The sequence below is a fragment of the Panthera uncia genome, chromosome C2, assembly GCF_023721935.1.
Source record: "Panthera uncia isolate 11264 chromosome C2, Puncia_PCG_1.0, whole genome shotgun sequence".
NCBI lineage: Eukaryota > Metazoa > Chordata > Mammalia > Carnivora > Felidae > Panthera > Panthera uncia.
In genome coordinates, this window is record NC_064810.1 from 149,788,501 (window position 1) to 149,803,088 (window position 14,588).

General features: G+C 42.0%; 1 protein-coding gene across 2 annotated transcripts in view; it reads right to left on the reverse strand.

Annotated features, from left to right (window-relative positions):
• CTDSPL (CTD small phosphatase like) overlaps nucleotides 1–14,582 on the reverse strand; it is a 120,463-nt gene extending 105,881 nt beyond the window's left edge. For both annotated transcript variants that reach the window (XM_049629021.1, XM_049629019.1), the window contains exon 1: nucleotides 14,445–14,582. In XM_049629021.1, the coding sequence (XP_049484978.1) occupies nucleotides 14,445–14,523 (79 nt within the window). In that variant the 5' untranslated portion in view covers nucleotides 14,524–14,582. The remainder of the gene's footprint in view (nucleotides 1–14,444) is intronic.
• Nucleotides 14,583–14,588: the final 6 nt, after the last annotated feature.

Here is a 14,588-nt window from a genome sequence, read left to right on the forward strand (position 1 = left end):
AAAGATATACCGTACAAAATCTGTTTGGGCAAGTTCCTAAAAAAAGAGTGGAGGAAGTCATAGGTTTTGTCTTTTAGAGCCCCCCACCTCCTCACTGCAAAATGCAGAGTAAATCTTTCCTGCCAGATTGTAAAATGTCTTGGTCTTCTCTTCCGCTTAAATCATGACCAAAAATTTACTTCTGAGGGAGGACTGGTACTATATTAAGCTTAACACCACTTCACATTAAGGAAGCAATCAAAATTTAAGGAGTACAGTATCCAGAAATAGACCCACATATATACAGTCAATTGGTTTTTACTAAAGGTTCAGCAATACAATCGAGAAAGAATGCTCTGTTCAATAAATGAGGCGGAAACAAATGCCACATCCATATGCAAACAAATAAACTTCAATTTCTGCTCTTCAGAAGACATCAACATCTCATACCCATTAGGGTAGCAGCTATCAAAAAGACAGAGAATAACAAGTATTGGCAAGGATGTGGAAAACTTGGAATCCTCTTTTTTTTTAATTAAAAAAATCTTTTCCAATGTTTATTTATTTTTGAGAGAGAGAGAGACAGAACACGAGCAAGGGAGGGGTAGAGGGAGAGGGAGGCACAGAATCTGAGAATCAGAGGCACAGAATCAGAGCAGGCTCCAGGCTCTGAGCTGTCAGCACAGAGCCCAATGCAGGGCTCAAACCCACGAACCATGAGATCATGACCCGAGTCAAAGTCGGACCTTAACCAGCTGAGCCACCCGGGCACCCCAATTTGGAATCCTTATATACCTGATGGGAATGTAAAATGGTGTAGCTGCTATGGAATACAGTATGGTTGGTCCTCAAAAAATTAAATATACAATTACTATATGAGGGGCCCCTGGGTGGCTCAGCTGATTAAGCATCCAACTCTTGACTGGGCTCAGGTCATGATCTCACGGTTCATTAGATCGAGCCCTGCATCGAGCTCTGCGCTGATGGTGCGGGGCCTGCTTGGGATTCTCTCTCCTTCTCTCTCTCTCTCTCTCTCTGGCTCTCCCCTGCTTATACCCTTTCCCTGTCTCTTTCAAAAATAAATAAATAAATAAATATTTAAAAAAAGAGAATCATCATGTGATGCCGCAGTTCGACTCCTGGGTATATACCCATTCGCAATGGCTAAAACACGAAAGCAACCTAGTGTCCACTGACAAATGAATAAATGAGCAAAACGTGGGATATTTTATATACGGCATATACATAAGTGTATACAGTATGTATGATATGTATACACTATATATATAATATATATACAATACAGTCGACCCCTGGAAAACATAGGTTTGAACTGTATGGGCCCACTTATATGTGGATTTTTTACAGTATAGTATTGTATATGTACTTTCTCTTACGATTTTCTCAAAAATATTTTCTTTTTGGGGCGCCTGGGTGGCTCAGCGGGTTGAGCATCTGACTTCGGCTCGGGTCATGATCTCACAGTTCGTGAGTCTGAGCCCCATGTCGGGCTCTGTGCTGAGAGCTCAGAGCCTGGAGCCTGCTTCGGATTCTGTGTCTCCCTCTCTCTTTGCCTGCTCATGCTGTCTCTCTCTCTCAAGAATAAATAAACAATAAAAAAAAAAATTTTAACGAGAACTGCTAAGATTAAAAAAATTTTTCTTTTCTGTAGCCTACTTTTTTGTAAGAATAGAGTACATAATGTATAACATACAAAATATGTGTTAACTAAAGGTTCATGTTATCAGTAAGCCTTGCTGCCAACAGCAGGCTATTAGCAGTTTCAGCTGTTGTGAAGGCAAAAGTTACACACGGGTTTCCAAAAGCGTCAGGGGATCAGTGCCCCTAACCTCGGAGTTATTCAAGGGTCAACTGTATATATGATGGAATATTATTCAGCCTTAAAAAGGAAGGAAATTCTAACAGATGCTACGACATGGATCAACCTTGAGGACATTAAAGCAAGTGAAATAACCCAGTCATTAAAAGACAAATACCTCTGGATTCCACTTCTATGAGGTAGCTAGGATAGTCAAAATCAGAAACAGAAAGTAGAATGGTAACTGCAGGGGCAGGGAGAGGGGGAAAGGAGAGTTACTGCTCAAAGGGGACAGAGTTTCAGTTTTACACGATGAAAAGAGTTCTGGAAATGGATGGTGGTGATAGTTACATAACAGTGTGAACGTACTTAATGCCACTGAATTGTACACTTCAAAATGGTTAAGATGGTAAAATTTATGTTGTCTGTATTTCACTGCAATTTAAAAAGTTGGAAAATAAAAGAAGTTGCTTAGAGAATGAAAGGACAAACCAAAGACTGAGAGGAAATACTTGCAAAACATATTCAACAAGAAAAGTGTATCCAGAATATACAAAGAACCTTCTCATTCAATAAGAAGAAATCAAACAGTCCGATTTTTAAAAAATGGGCAACAATTTGAACAGACAACTAACCACAGACTTCATCTAAATGGCAAGCAAGCACATAAAAGGAATCTCAGCACTGACAGTTGTTAGGGAAATACAAATTAAAACCATGACAATAGATAGATACCTGCTACGATGGCTAAAATAGAAAACTGATGGTACCAAGGACCCACAGGGATGCAGAGCACACACTGCTGATGGAAATGCAAGATAGTACCGCCACGCTGGAAAGTAGTTTGGCAGGTTTTTTTTTTTTAAGCGAAACATACACTTTTAAATTGCGATGTTTCCATACAACTGAACGCTACCCAGCAATAAATGTGAGCGAACCACTAGCACATGCAGCCATCTGGATGAGTTTCAAAAGCATCAGGTTAAGTGAAAGAAGCCAAACTCAAAGAGCTACATATTGCAGGACTCCATTTAGTATATGACATTCCAGAAAAGGCAAAAAACAATAGAGAAGAGAACAGATTATTGTCGGAGGCTGAGTGTAGAGGGAGAACAGCTGCAACGGGGCACAGGGAGTATTTTGACACCAATGTTAATATCCTCCATCTTGACTGTGGGGCTGGTTATATAGCTGCCTGAGTTTGTCAACACAGAAATTGGGAACCTTGGCTTAGGCCAAAAAGAGTGATTCTTATTGTCTGCACATTTATCTCGATACAAAATCAAACTCAAAAAAATTCAAAAGGAGAAGTCAGGCCTTCGGCAATGATACAGGGTGTGCTATGGAGTAGAAACATTAATGCTCACCAATAACTGTTTAAATATCTGAGTTAAAAATAAATAAATAAATACATACATAAATATCTGACAGAGTTATTAATAAGCTACTCAAGCTGCACACTGTTTGATGACTGCTAGGAAATGTATCTGTTCTAACCAAAACCCAAATGAACGTGTTGAGCTGTTTCTTCAAAAAGGGGAAAGAAAATATGGCTCTGACTGAAGTCTATGGAATTAAGGTCAATGGTTTCTGACTTGAACATAAGTGAGCCAAATACTTAGAACAAATTTAATGACACTGTAAGCATGAAAGCTTAATCTTGATCAGACTGCAGAAGGAGGTTTTAGGTACAATGTAAAGTATAGTATAAATTCTTATTGGAATACTGACTTCTGGTACTGAAAGGCTATGTTTCATTCAAGCCATGTTGACAAGGTGGTACAGTTTGTTCTTCAAGAGACCCTAAAAACATTTAAAGCCTGGGTTAAATACTAACTATGAAAAGTAAGAACACTATTGGGCATCAGGTGCTAAGCCACTTCTCTTCAGTTTTTAAAGCGCTTTTAAGTACCAAGATTTTAAAACATTCTGGCAAAGAGCCTTAATACAAATCATAATTACAAAGAAACCTTTCAGTTTTTAAATTGAAGCAGCTACTCAGAATCAAAATGAGCTATTACTTAGGTGATTACATAATCCTTAGCATCCATAAAGACCAGTGTTTATTATTCCCTGCTTTCAGAGAACTATGCCACCAGTGTTTTCAGTCCTGATCCCCAATACAAAAATGTCCACATCCTGACCCAGTGCTCCATTATGCAGAGCCATAAAAGCAAATATTTGCTTAATTTTATTTTAAATATAGCACTGAATATGCATCCTCACTTTGTGAAGATAGGAGGATATATGTGAAAAGATTAAAGGAAAGAAAACTATTTAAAGAAAGTAGACTTTAAACAGAAAGATAAGTCATTAAAAATACTAAACTCTAAATGTCTGATAAATCAAGATCTAGAAAATAAATTTGAAGGTATATATTATGCCTTTAATATTACCCAAGAGACTCCTTACATTCCCTGACCTTGGCATCATACGTTACTGACAAAGCAAGTGAAAAAAACATATATTAAAACTATATACGTACATTTAAATCTAGAATCATTGGTCGCCAGAGTATATCCTGACTTCTGCCGGTTCCTGGCTGAAAAGACCCAGTGAATCTACTTGCAACATGTATCCTACTTCCCCTACCCTCCACATCAGTAAAAGAGAGGAAGGCCTTTTCCTCACTTCTGGGTATATATCCAAAGGAAACAAAACCACTATCTCAAAGAGACACCTGCCCTCCCTACCCCCATGTTCACTGCAGCATTATTCACTTAGAAACAATCTAAGTGTCCATCAATAGAGGAATGGATAAAGACCAGGTGTATGCCTATACAATGGAATGTTACGCGGCCATAAGAAAGAAGGAAATCCTGCCCTTTGTAACAACAGGGATGGATCTTGAGGGCATTATACCGAGTGAAATAAGTCAGACAGACAAAAATAATAAATACTGTGTGATCTCACTTATACGTGGAACCTAAAAAAACCAAATTCACAGAAAAAGCGATCAGATTTGTGGTTGCCAGAGGCAGGGAGTGGGGGAGGGGGACTGGGTGAAGTGACCATAAAGTACAAACTTGTAAACTTCCAGTTGTAAGATAAACAAGCATCAGAGATGTAACATACAACATGACGACTACAGTCAACACTGCTGTAGGGTATATTTCAAAGTTGCTACGAGAGTAAATCCCAAAAGTTCCTATCATAAGAACAAAAAAGGTGGTTTTTCTGTTTTGTAACTATACAAGGTGAGGGATGCACCCTAAACTTACTGGAGTAATCATTTCACAACATGTATGCACGTCAAATCATCACGCTGTACAACTTAAGTTTAAATAGTGTTGTATGTCAATCATATCTTAATAAAACTGGAAGACCGATAAGTAGGTAAGTAAACACATACGAACATACACCTATGTCGGAATTAAGCTCGAAGCTCTGTGGTCCCTCCTGAAAACCTAGTCCGTTCCAAATGGGGTTCCTCTCCAACCTGGACGTGCCAGTCAAGTACGGTCTGGGACAAGTTCCTGAAGCTCTAAAACCTCCTTCCAGAGCAGTCAGGCTGGAAGCAGACTTTTCCAGTCACTGGCCAGCAAGCCATGTGTGGTGGTCATGAGTGCTAAATCCAGAGATGAGCTCCTTTGTGTTTATCCTATGAAGACATTTCTATTGACTTAAATTGATGCTTTCTTGCTTGAGAAATAAAATGAGAGACAGAAGTTTAAACATGCTTGCCAACCAAATGGAATATTAGATCAAAAATATATTTAAATCAGGATACTATGAACTCTGATAAAAAATTCTGGTGTTAAGACCAAAGCTTATGGAAGCATTTTTTTAAGGTTGTTTAAACAACAATTGTCACTGAAGCCCTACTGATCTAGCCTTGATTTCCCACTGAATTAATTATCATTCTCTTTTTAGGGGGCAATCAAGATTCTCAAAGCACTAAGTCACTTTGACTTTTACATTGATCATAAGCACAATGTTGAAATAAACCTTGAAAATGACAACTTTCCAACTCCAGTCTTCCTTAAAACACTTAATTTGGAGCGGTCTAAAAGTCAATCAGGGGACTTCTGCTTTCAGGAACATGGAGTAGACATACTTCTGGTTCTTTCCATTAAGTATAACTAAAAACCCTGGGCACTGTTTATAAAGTAAACATAAGAAGATTCTGAAAGGTGGAAGAAGACAGACCAGCTAGGGGCTCTGAAACTTAAAATGACATTGCAGTGATCTCTGGGGTTTCTTTTTCTAACAGCCCAGACTTAGCTGAAGAAGGTGCTAAGGCGAACACCAACAGTTGCAGACGGGAGTTCCCTCCAAAGACTACTCTTTATAACTAAGGGACCAGGAAAGGGATAGTCTGGCAACACACAAAACTTTCAGACAACAACTGCTCTACAGCAGCCAATCACCACACACACACACACACACACACACACACACACACACACACCTCCTCACCCGTGCCAGCAAAACTGGCTGAGTACCTAGAATTCCACCCTCATCAGGGTGTTAGGAGGCCAGGGTAGTGTCCGAGAAGGCCAAGTAGGGAGCAGGAACTTCCAAACCTGACAACTGGTAAAGAGTTCCCCTGTCTCCCAGAGGTGTCAGTGGAGACCATGTGGCCAGCCTGGACTTCCATCCCTACCTAGAAGTAAGGAAGCCCTCCTCCCACTGGAGCGGTGCCAGAGGAGGCACAGGAGGAGGCAGGGGTTTCCCAGCACCCAGTGGCATGAGACCACTCCGAATGCAGTTCAGTAGAGACCATGTGGGAGCTGAAAACTCCCTCCCTGCACAGCAGCGTGTCAAAAGAGGCCAAGTAGAGATCCTGGACTTCTACATCTATCTGGCATAATGAGACAGTGCCCTCCCCTCCGTTCTCTGCTGGAGCAGTTTCAGAGAAAACCAAATAAAGCACAAGGTTTAAATAAGATCCAGAGACTCATAACATAGTATGAAAATGTCAAGATTTCAATTGTAATTCACTTACATCAAGAACTAGAAATTCTCAAATTGAATGAAAAACGACAATCAATAGATGCCAACACCAAGATGACAGAGATGTCATACTTCTCTGACAAAGATTTTAAAGCAGCTATGAGGGGTACCTGGGTGGCCCAGTTGCTTAAGCATCTGACTTGATTTGGGCTGGAAATCAAGAGCCTGCTTGGGATTCTCTCTCCCTCTTTCTCTCTCTCTGTTCCTCCCCTGCTTGAGTTCTCTCTCTCTCCCCCTCTCTCTCTCTCAAAATAAATTTAAAAAAAAAGAAAAAAATAAAGCAGCTATGATAAAAACAATTAGGAGCACTTTAAAACAAATGAGGAAAATAAAAAGCTTCAGCAAAGAAATAGAAAGTCTCAGGAGAGAAATACAAGATAGAAAGAAAAACTAAATGGAAGATTTAGAACCAAAAAATACAAAAATTGAAATAAAAAGCTCAGTGGATGGGAGATACACAGCAGCATGGAGGGAACTAGGAACAAATAAAAAAGCTTGAAGACAGGACAACAGAAATTATCCAATCTGAACCAACAGAGAGAAACGAAAAAAGAATAGTTAGCATTGATAAGCCCATGGACTATAACAAAGGATTTTAATATTTGTGTCATTAGAGTCCCAGAAGGAGAAGAGACATGGCAGTGTTGAAAAAGCATTTCAGGAAATAATAGCTGAAAACGTCCCAAATTTGGCAAGAGACACACTCTACAAATTCGAGAAGCTGAGCAAATTCCAAACAGGGTAAACCCAAAGAAATCCACACCAAGACATATCATAACTAAACTTCTGAAAACTAAAGATGATACAGCCGCTTTGGAAGGCAGTTTGGCAGTTTCTTACGTAACTAAAAATATTCCTACCACACTAGACGGCAATGGTGCTCCTTGCTATTTACCCAAATGAGTTGAAAACTTGTGTCTACAGGAAAACCTGTACCCAGATGTTTATAGCAGCTTTATTCACAACTGCTGAAACGTGGAAGCAACTGAGAGGTTCTTTAGTAGGTGAATGGACACACTACAGTGCATGCATACAATGGAATACTATTCAGTACTAGAAAAAAAATGAGCCAGGAAGAAACAGAGGAAGTTTAAATGCACATTACTGAGTGAAAGAAGCCAATCTGAAAAGGCTACATACTGTATGATTTCCAACTATGTAATATTCTGGAAAAGGCAAAACTAGGGAGACAGTAAAAAGATCAGTGGTTGCCAGGGGCTGCAGGAAGGGAGGAATGAATAAATAGAACAGGGAGGATTTTAAGGGCAGGGAAACGATTCTGTATGACATTACAATGGTAGATACATGTCCCTACACATTTGTCAAAACCCACAGAATGTAAGACACCAGGAGTGTGCCATAATGTGAACTGTGGGCTTCAGGTGATAATAATGTGTCAATGCAGGGGAGGTTGTGCATGTGTGGGGTCAGTGTCACATGGGAACTCTAATTTCTGTTCAATTTTGCCATGAACCTGAAACTGCTCTAAAAAAATAAAGTCTATTTTTTAAAAATACATTGAACTGAGTGAAAATGAAAATGTAGCATCAGAATTTGTGGGACATTGCAAAAGTAGTGTTAAGAGAAAAATTTGTAGCACTAAATGCATACATTAGAAAAGAAGAAAAGTCTCAAATCAATCTAAGCTCCCTTTCGAGAACCAAGAAAAAAAGAGCAAAATAAACTCACATCGAGCAAAAGGAAGGAAATAATAAAAGAACAGAAATCATTGAAGTTGAAGACATAAAAGCATAGAGAAAATTAATGAATCAAAGACCCGATTCTTTGTAAAGATCAAGAGAACGGAGAAATCTATAGCAAGAATGACAAAAATTACCAATATCAGGAATGAAAGAGTATATCACTTCAAACCCTACAGGAACCAAACAGATAATATGAGAATAATATTATGAACAACTCTACACATAAGTTTGACAACTTATATGAAATAGTCAAATCTTGAAAAAAAAAAGCACCTATAACTTAGCCAACATGAAAGAGATTATTTGAATAGCTCTATAACTGTTAAGGAAATTAAATTTGTAATTAAAAACTCTCCCCCAAAGAAATCTCCAGACCCAGATGATTTCACTGGAGACTTAACACCTATTCTGCATAATCTCTTCCAGAAAAAAGAAGAGAGGACACTTCCCAATTTATTTTGTGAAGTTGACACCAAAACAGATAAAGACGATGCAAAAAAAAGGAACTACAGACAAATATCACTCATGAATACAGATGTAAAAACTCTTAACAATATCCATCAATGTAATCTACCACATCAGCAGACTAAAGACAAAACTCACAGGACGGTATCAGTTGATGCAAAAAAATTACACAACAAAATAACATCCTTTTAAAAATTTCTTTTAAAGTTTATTTATTTTGAAAGAGTGCATGGGAGGGCTCTGCACTGTCACTGAGGAGCCCGATGTAGGGCTCAAATCCACGAATGAACCAGGAGATCACGACCTGATCCAAACGAAATCGAGTGTCAGACATTTAACAGACTGAGCTACCCAGGTACTACCCAAAAATAATAACATCCATTCTTGCTAAAAGCTTTCAGAAAAATAGGAATACAGGGAAACTTCGTCAACCTGATAAAGACATCAAAAAAAAAAACAAAAAACAACCCTACAGCTGACATTATATTTAATGGTAAAGGACCGAATGGTTTCCCACTGGGAAGGTTGTCCAATCTCCCCACATATTATTCAACACTCTAGTGAGTGCGATAAAGCAAGAAAAAGAAAAGCATACAAATCAGAAATGAAGAAATATAAATGTTCTTATTTGATACGTTTGTGTAAAAAACTGCAAGAAATCTACAAAGCCTCTTACAACTAATAAGTGAGCTCAGCAAGGTCATAGGATATGAGACAAACATACAAAAATCGATTCTATTTCTATATAGCAATGCACACTTGGACCAAAATTAAAAGTACAATATGATTGGGGCGCCTGGGTGGCACAGTCGGTTAAGCGTCCGACTTCAGCCAGGTCACGATCTCGCGGTCCGTGAGTTCGAGCCCCGCGTCGGGCTCTGGGCTGACGGCTCGGAGCCTGGAGCCTGTTTCCGATTCTGTGTCTCCCTCTCTCTCTGCCCCTCCCCCGTTCATGCTCTGTCTCTCTCTGTCCCAAAAATAAAAAAACAAATAAAAAAACGTTGAAATGTAAAAAGTACAATATGATCACTTAAAACAAGCTAGAGAAACATTTAAGTGTTAGTCTAACAAAACATCAACAGGACTTGTATGCCGAAAACTATACAACTCTGATGAAAGAATCAAAGAATGTCTAAATAAGCACAGAAACATAACGTGTTCATGGATTAGAAGGCTCAACATAGTAAAGATGTCAGTTCTCCCCAAATTTATATACAAGTTAAATTCAATTCCTATCAAAATCTCAGCAAGATCTTTTGTAGATACAGACCAGGTTATTGTAAAATGCATATAGAAAAACAACAGAACTAGAACAGCTAAAATAATTTTTGAAAAAGAACAAAAAATTGGAGAAATCAGTCCATCCTATTTCAAGACTTACTACATAGCTATGGTGGATCAGTGAACAAGAGACCCTACACAGGGGGGACTGGGTGGCTCAGTCAGTTGAGTGTCTGACTTTGGCTCCGGTCATGATCTCACAGTTGGTGGGTTTGAGCCCCAGGTCCGGCTCTGTGCTAACAGCTCAGAGTCTGGAGCCTGCTTCAGATTCTGTCTCCCTCTCTCTCTGCCCCTCCCCTGCTTGCGTTCTGTGTCTCTATCTCAAAAATAAATAAAAATTTTAAAAAATTTTTAAAAAAGAGATCTACACTAATATGCTGAACTGATTTTTGACAGAGATACAAAGGACATTCAAAAGAGGAAGGACAGCCTTTCCAACAATTTATGTCTAATTGCTTCAACAGCAAAAAACTGAACCTAAATTTCTCATCTTATAAAACAGTGAACTCAGAATGGATTTTCTGCTACTGCAAGCAATGTACCCATCAGTGAAAATTCCTGTACGTGTTTCTTTGATCACATATGAGGGCACTTCTCCAGGAGAAACACCCAGAAGTAGAACTACAAGTTTGAAGATAGGGCCAACATCGCTGATTGGCTGAACCAACACTTTGTTCCCACCTATTTCTAATCATCTCCTGCCTCCCATAACAAAGGCTGGAAAAGCTGGAAACTCATTCTGCTTGCAGCTAGGGGTGGTCATGTGACCCAGTTCTTGCTAAATAAACATTGGCAAAGTTTGCTGACCAGTCCTCAAACGTTTTTGCTTTCCAGGTAAAAGGGACAGACATGACTGTCGCTGTTTTCTGCCCTGAAGGTGGCTGTGGTGTTTGGAGGGGTGGCAGCTACGTTACAACAAGAACAGAAGCCAAGAGAATCATGGTGATGTCAGGCCTGGTACCAAGGAGTTGCTGAACCAAAGCCAGCAGGAGCTTACGTCCAGACTGTTAGCTGTGTGGGAATAAAATCCTATTGGTTTACGCCATAGGCTAAGCCCAGTTGTCTGTTACTTGCAGCCAGAAAGGTTCCTAAACAATTCAGTGCTAAATTATCCTCTAAAAAGTCTGTATTGATTGTATTCTCCAACAAAAGTCTGTAAGAGTACCCATTTCCCAAAACTTTTATTTACTCTGAATGTTGTCATTTAAGTGCTTAACCGAGCTGATGCATATGCAACTATGTCCCCTGAAGTAGAGCATCACTTCATACATTTATGGGACAGACTGGCTCTTCTATGCTAGGACTTCCTTGTTCATGAGCTTGTCCACTTTTCCACCGTACTAACCCTTCTTATTGATTTGTAAGAGTAAATGTCTAGACAGCAAAGCAGGCTGAGTTGAACTAACAGGGAAATCTGTCTCTGCATCTTTATACTGTCAACCAAATCAAACACAGCTAAGAAATAAATCTTCCCTGACAGGCCAGGCTGTTGGTGGCAATCGTGACAGTCGTCTCCAAGGAGTGCACCACCACGTGGCAATGTGTCAAGGAGTAATTCAACTCGTGCAAAACACCAGAGCCAACGTTGAGTATTTATGTATTATCATTCTTCGTTTTACAAATCCATACCTAAAGAAAGGTTTAACATACATCATCTCATTTAACCCTCCTATCAAACACAAAAGCAGTCATTACTATTCCTGTTTTACAGAATAAATGATAAAGTAAACTTTTTTAAAACCCACAGTGTGTCTCTTTCCTCCCACAAAATCTTACAACATTCCAGGCCCCACCAATAAAAACAAAGTGGTTAAGTGTTTACCTAAAATTAAAATTATGTAAAATATATTGTGCCCATCTAAACAGATCAACATGCTTAAGCTAGAAACATCGCCGAACCTATTTAGTGACGTACGAGTATGAAGAAGCTGTTCCGAATTTTGGCTCTGAAGTTTATTGCCATGTCGTAACTGACCAATTTTTTTCCATTTCTTAAAAGTGAAAAACTGAATCAAGTATTATTTAATGTTTCGGCAAGAAGAATCTACTGGCTAGCCACCCCACCCCCGAGCAGCCAGTATTGGCCTAATCAGATAACAATCAGCCAGCCAGACACTAGAAAACAAACAAAATAAGCTGTTAAAGATAATAAAAGATCGCCATGAAAAGTAACGTAAACAGGTTGAATAGAATAAGCACCGTCCTTGACGATTTGTGCGTGCGTGGCTTGGATTTTGGATAGATGGACTCTAAAAAGCCTAGCAGCTAGAGGAAGAGAGAGTGCTGGGGAGGACCCCACTCCTAGACTCAGGTTGGGGGCGGCAGGAGGGCTAAGGTCCTGACAAATATTTCCCTGCTTTATGCCACACCTCTCTTCACAACAGCTGTGGATTCTCGCTCTGGCAAAGCATCACGCAAAGCACTCGATCCAGAGTGGGTGAGAAGCAGAGGCACCAAACCACCTTCGTGCCTCCCACTAAACCTTCGATGAGAGGACACGCCCGGCCCAGAGCCCACAGGCCAGGGCTCCAACTGACAGTCCTGATGGCAGAAAGGTCAGAACAAGTGTTGCCCACTTGGGCCCAAAGAGACATACAGATGGACCTGAGGCACCCTCTTCGCTTAGTTGTGTAGCTACTTTGTTAGGCACAGAAAAATGCCTGGGGGAGTTTGATTTCTAATTCCGCGTAAAAGAAAACACGTCTGCAGACACATAATGTTCCTGGTTTACGAAAGTGCAAATGGGTTGACAAATCCCCAATCTGGGGGTCCTTCTGGCGGTTTCTTGCCTTTTCTGATGGGCCTGCCCAGTGGTCCCTGCTTGGAAAGAGACAGGGGCTTGTCTCCTCCCACCTTCACCCCACTTCCTCAGATGGGCTGCACCCCTTACCCCGCTGGCACAGCAAGGGTCGTAACACATGGAAAGAAATCGGATTCTTTCCCAGAGTTGGCAGTAGCCAGGCTAGGCTGGGTGGGGGGAGGGTGTCCTTGTGGGCTGCTCCTGACATCAGTCTAGGTGTTTGGGGGGCGCACAGCAGGAAGAGAGGGAGGCAGGCTTTAGTCACCAAAACAGACCAAGCCAGATTCCCTGGCCCTTCAAAGACCTCAGGACAACTCACTAGAGGGACAATAAGCAGGGCACATAAGAAAGGGGGACATCAAGTCTCAGAGGGGGGCAGAGGCACAAAGAAAAAGAACGAGGAGGAGACAAAAGTGGGTGATGGGGTCAAATGTGCTAAAACCAAACCAGGCATTGCAGCACAGAGAGAAGGGACACACCCGGCACCCTAAGGGCTCCCTGAGTCTGTGTTAGAGGTCGGCCCTAAAAGGGCCCAGGGAGCATCAGACCAAGCAGACACTCCCAACAGGCTGTTGTCACTGAGACCAGAAGCCGAAAAAGGGGGAATGGCTTAGGCAATGCCTCCCCCCCCCTTGCCTCCCCAGCACTTGCACAACCAACTAAAACACCCAGGCACACGGCCTCACTGGTGCACACATATGGCACAGACAGGCCACAGCCTTCGCGTGAGTGCACAAACACACACAACCTTCCAGTCCATGAACACAGCGTATTCAACCTGCCAGCTGGTGGTGTAGGCACACCATGCACACACACAAACTCCTGTCAGTAGGGAACACACACACAACCTCTCTGCAGGCTCACGCTCATGCACACACACACATACTTACTCCACAACCTCTTGGCTACATACAAACCTGCACATAAGGTACATACAGAACCTCATGGCCTGGCAGGAGAACACGCACTCACAACCTCTGCGAGAGGTGCACACACACACACACCCCTACAATCTCAGTTGGCGTGTCCGCACACACACGTTTAAGTGCACACACACGCACTCACAACCTGTCAGGTGCACAGCATCCTCCGCACCTCTCTGGTAGACGCACACACCCTGAACCACCTCTCTGTCTCATGCACACACAAAACCCAAAGGGCACAAGCACTCACAACCTGCCAGCAACACACACACACACACACACGCACACACACGCTCACAACTTCTCCGTTGGTGGAGCGCAAACCTAAACTCGCAGCGCGTCAGGGTCACCGCCACCCGCTCACAGCCTCGCCTGCGGGCTCACCCCCACACCCACGCACCCTCCTGCGCGGGCGCACCCCTCCCCCAGGCCCGTGCGGGCGCGCGGCAGCCAACTCTTGCGGCGCGGGGAGTGCGCCCGCCCCCCGCCCGCGCCCGCCCACCCGCGCCCCTGCTCACCTTTCTCGCCCGCGCCCCGCGCGCGGCCCTCGTCCTCCTTGGGGTTGGTCACCTGGGTGATGATGGCCGGGCCGTCCATGGGTGCGCGGCGCGGCGTCCGCCCGCCGGCCCGGCCCCCCGCAAGCCAGGCGCGCGGGGGCGCGG